The 5,232-nt window shown below is 39.3% G+C and overlaps 1 protein-coding gene across 1 annotated transcript; it reads left to right on the forward strand.

Annotated features, from left to right (window-relative positions):
* Positions 1-2,660: 2,660 nt before the first annotated feature.
* On the forward strand, positions 2,661-3,181 carry LOC115857361 (thymosin beta-4-like). Its single transcript, XM_060298759.2, has one exon. It carries the CDS (start codon positions 2,686-2,688, stop codon positions 2,818-2,820), a length of 135 nt encoding a protein of 44 aa, XP_060154742.1. The 5' UTR covers positions 2,661-2,685; the 3' UTR covers positions 2,821-3,181.
* The last annotated feature ends 2,051 nt before the right edge of the window (positions 3,182-5,232 follow it).

Genomic DNA, 5,232 nt, shown 5'->3' on the forward strand with positions numbered 1-5,232 from the left:
TAAGTAATGATAAAGAGCTGGGGAAAACAAAAACAAAAACAGTGACACTATGGTGTGATAGCTATACTAGAGAGAGAGAGTACAGTTTCTGAATGAGTGCTCAGGAAGGGTTAGATCCAATTAATGAAAAGGAAACAGGCTCAAGATGAGAGGAGGGACTTCCCTGGTGGTGCAGTGGTTAAGAATCCGCCTGCTAATGCTGGGGACACGGGTTCGAGCCCTGGTCCGGGAAGATCCCACATACCATGGAGGAGCTAAACCCGTGCACCACAACTATTGAGCCTGCGCTCTAGAGTCCGCAAGCCACGACTACTGATCCCGTGAGCTGCAACTGCTGAAGCCCGTGAGCCTAGAGCCTGCGCTCTGCAACGAGAAGCCACCACAGTGAGAAGCCTGCACACCGCAATGAAGAGTAGCCCCTGCTCGCTGCAACTAGAGAAAGCCCTCATGCAGCAACGAAGACCAATGCAGCCAAAAATAAATAAATAAATTTATTTAAAAAAAAAGAAGAAGATGAGACGAAAACACCTTTCAGACACAATAAAGAGTAAGCGTGAAGTTCCTGAGGCAAGAGCCAGATCCACCTGCTCCAGCAATGGCCAGAGTTTGCTGTGGCTTGAGTTAAGCATGGTTGACTAGGGCAGGTAGCAGCTCTTCAATACAGTGTTGGAAGGATACATGGGGAAGACATTGGAACCAGGAAGCAAACTGATCTTATTTTCACGTTAAAGACTCATTTAACTACTAGTAGAAAATGGCTATTAGGATGCAAAGAGCGAAAACAGGGACCAGTTAGGGGTCTGTTATTAAGAGTCTTGGCTAGGAATAAAGATGGCTTGAATGTTGGTGATTTTATTAGGTTTGAGCAAAATGGGTGGGCCCAGGACATGTTTTAGAAAAAGACCCTTGTCAACCTTACTGCACTGTGGAAATGTACTATTATTACAGTTAATGAACATTAATAAATTCATCTCAAAAATTAATTACTTAAGCCCCTTCCCATTTTTTTTAATAAGCTCACCACTATGTACGTTGCTATTCAATAGCAATGTTTTAATTTTTGCCCGGTCCTTTCTCAGTATAAGAAACTAGCATCTGATAAAATAAGATCCAGGTACATAGTTGCTACTTGATAAATATTTGCCATGTTAATGACTGCATAAATAAAATATGACAGACTTGCTACAAGGGTATTGGGTCAAGGAGATATTTGAATGAATGAAACATAGATTGAAGAAGTTTATTGTTACAAGATAAAATCGGTTGACAGTCTCTTCATTTCAGGATGGGAATTTTTATAATGTCACTGACCCTGGGATATATTTTTACATGAAATTTCTGGGCAGCATTGGGCTTAATCTGTTAGCATGAAATAATGTATATAAATGAGCTTCAAAAAGAGCAGAGCTTTGTGTCAATAATAGTAAGAATTGCTATCATTTATTTTCTGACCCCTATGTGTCAGATCTCATGCTAGGCATTTGCACATACATTAACTTGTTTAATTCTCACAAAAATCATAGAGGAAAGACAATATCCCCTTGTTTTCAAATTGAGGGATCTGCTACTCAGAAATTTTATTTAACAGGTGGATGAAGGATAAAGCTTTCAAATTCTGATCTGACTAGTTTCATTGCCTCGATAAAGGGGGACATTGATATTTTGATTTTGAAATAAATATTGACACACAAATATCAAGTACATTGTTGATTTCTTTGGAGAATGTCTTAGAAATTATGTTACATATGCTTCTAAAATAATCATAGAATTACAGATTTTAGAGATTTAGAGGTAGATCTCTATATGACCAGATATTTCTTTATATGTAATTCCTTGCTTGACTTTCACATGCTCGAGGTCATTGGAAAGCAAAGCTAGGATTCAAATCCAATTTGGTGCTCTTCCGACCATAGCATACTGATTCAGAATTTGACATTTGGTTCATCTCTGTGTTTATAAGAAGACTAAGATAAAAGACCCAGAGAAATCTATGAAAGGGCTCATTTTGCCATTGGTGAAAAGAATTTGTGGTTTACTTGGAAGAAAAAGATGACGTGATAGCAGTAACAAATAGCTTTGGCTTTAAAAAAAATTGTAAGCCCTACGAAGTGCCTAAAAATAATGAAACAATATGCTTAGCATTATCATGAGAGTGCAGTGCTCTGATGTACAGAAAATATAGAAATTAAAGGGAAGCTGTTGGATGTCAATGGCAAACTTTGCCGATGTCAGCAGTGTCAGTAGCAGCAACCACTAGAACGCATGACAGGGAAAGTGGGAGGACTTGATAAACAATAGAAAGATTATTGCATCGAACATTTTAGAAATTTATCAAATGGAGAAGAGATTTTCATACCCCTGATTTGTTCACTTCAAAATGGCCCCCAAACACCCAGGCTGCTTTTTTCACTCTCCCTTATACACTGTGACCTCTGAGTCAAAAGGAACACCCACGGAGAAACATAAACCTGGGGAGGCTGGGTTCATCCAGCCAGGATGTATAAATAATCTAAATGTTTACTCTGAACCCATCCAGAACAACACATTCAGAACGTCTCCTGCCCTCACCAAATTCCTCAGAAGTGACCAGTCTGTACTATGTAATTAAGACAACTGGACTCGGCGGCGACCACTGCGCAGGTCGGACCTCGTTCGCTCGTAACTCGCTCCGCTTCCTGGGCAGCCATGTCTGACAAGCCCGATATGGCTGAGATTGAGAAATCCGATAAGTCGAAACTGAAGAAAACAGAAACGAAAGAGAAAAACCCACTGCCTTCACAAGAAACGATTGAACAGGAGAAGCAAGCGGGCGAGTCGTAATGAGGCGTGCGCCGCCAATATGCACTGTACATTCCACGAGCATTGCCTTCTTATTTTACTTCTTTCAGCTGTTTAACTTTGTAAGATGCAAAGAGGTCGGATCAAGTTTAAATGACTGTGCTGCCCTTTTTCACATCAAAGAATGGAGAACTACTGACAACGAAGCCCGCGCCTGCCTCCCATCCGCCTGTCTGGCTGGCAGGAAAAGAACTTGCATGTTGGTGAAGGAGGAGGCTGGGTGGGACGACAGTGAAATCTAGAGTAAAGAGCAAGTTGGTCCAAGGTGTCCTGCGGGCTGTAAAATGCAGTTTAATCAGAGTGCCATTTTTTTTTTGTTGTTGTTCAAATGATTTTAATTACTGGAATGTACAATTTTTTTAATATGCAAATAAAAAGTTTTAAAACCTAAAAAAAAAAAAGACAACTGATTTCTCAGAAGAATGGCATTGAATACATCAGTTACAATTTTCTTTAAATGAGGGTTAGTTCTTATCTCTCTCAGATAGACAAAGCCATAGTTTTGTCATGGGTTTCAAATGAATCCAGAGTATCCACTGACATGACCAGAAGCTCTGGATACTAATCACACCCACGGTGATAAAAAGAATGGGCCACGAAAATATGAAAAATAAGGTCATGTAGATAGGCTATAATTTATTATGTGCACAACATTAGGAGTAAGCTAGAACCCTAAGTTGTCATATTCTTTTTCAGTTTTCCATGCTGTTTGCCATATGGATGGTTAACAATGTGTTGCAGTTCCTCAGCTGGAGGTGTGATAGGGTATAATCGACAGCTGTACAGATTAACATTTGAGAGGGGTGGGTTTAAACGACCATGGAAGTTTACCTGTTTATGCTTACTTAACTGCTTCCCCGCTGTATTGGGAACGAACCACAGATCAATGTTTACTTTTTTTCCCTCGACTCATAGGACTTGGAGATCCTTCAACACACTGGGGGTAGAAATGTCAAGGTGAATGAATTTTTAGGTAGGGAAAACAAGATCATAAAAACAAGAGCCAGAAGAAATTAAGAAAGACCCAAAGCAATAGTTTTCAATGGTAGATATATCTAAATCACCTCAAGGTACTGCCCCCAAACTATTTCATCCCCCCTCATGCCTAGTCTATGGCAGAATATACCTTACTATTTTTCTATGTAACAACTATCACCTTGTGATTGAGTAATTTTTATGTAATTGTTTTGTTTGATTTCAGAGCTAATTCTGGGCCATAAAAAACTGTAGAAAAAAACTTGTGCCTGTATTGTTTTCCATCTGAATCTATCACCTGGTAAGACCCTTTACACATAGGAGATATGTAGTAGATATTTGTTGAATGAATACATAAATGAATGAATGAATGCATATTCTTGTACTTTGACCTATCAATAGTATATTCTAACATTGAGTCTAGATGGATGGAATCATATATATTTTCAAAAGTTTTTTAAAATTTATTTTTATTGAAGTTGATTTACAATGCTGTGTTAGTTTCTGCTGTACAGCAAAGTGATTCATTTATATATATTTTTTTCACAAGTTTTTAGGTACTTCTGCTAAGAACTGCTCATATCCTTGCCCTGATTTCTTTAAGCTTCTGCCTGTAAGATCATGTCTGTACCATCGTTTGCCTAAACTATACGGGGCCAAAGTATATATAATAAATCCCATCATTCTCTTCTTCATATAGTTTTTTTAAAAGTATTTACTGGCACCTACTATGTTCTAGTGCCCTGCTTGGAACTGAAGGCACAAGATGAATGATCTGGGTCTTTTATACAAGGACCTCTAGTCTGTCCGGTGGATGAGACAGATCAACAGAGGGTCTGTAGGTAACACTAGAGGCACTAGAGAGGGACAGGGAAACTTCCAGGAGCACAGAGGAAAGCACCTAGTCCAGCCTTGCAGGTTGGTCTCTATTAAGACCTCTTCTACTCTTCCTCCCATCGCTCATAATACTTTTATAGTAGTGTTTAGGATGAGTTACATTCAAATGCACTGTTTCCTGGCCCAGCCATTAGTCTTAGGTATCTGAGACCTTCCTCCCCACTCCTTTCTCCCTACTCCAAGTCTCAAGTACAAACCATACTAGGTATCTCTTTTGTAAGTTTTCTGTTTATTCTCTCCCACATCTGAGAGTGATTGCCTCTAGACCTCTTTCATGCCTCAATCTAATCCCGCCTCCTTGGCTAGTACTCTAATTCAGTGTTTCACCCAGTAAGTGTTTATTTAAAATGTATTGTTCTGAACACTGCCTTTCGAGTGTTCAGATGCTTAGATTCCTTGTTGCTGGGACACACTTGAAGGCCAAACTCTCCCATCTTTCTAACCTTTGGAACTCCAAACTCACTATACCAAAAGTGATAGAGGCTAACCATTTCGGGTCATATAGATTTTCATACGATTTAA

Source organism: Globicephala melas, chromosome 5, assembly GCF_963455315.2.
Source record: "Globicephala melas chromosome 5, mGloMel1.2, whole genome shotgun sequence".
Lineage (NCBI taxonomy): Eukaryota > Metazoa > Chordata > Mammalia > Artiodactyla > Delphinidae > Globicephala > Globicephala melas.

Excerpts from the sequence above, each read along its gene's own strand:
- LOC115857361 (XM_060298759.2), top strand. The coding sequence starts at position 2,686 with ATGTCTGACAAGCCCGATATGGCTGAGATTGAGAAATCCGATAAGTCG.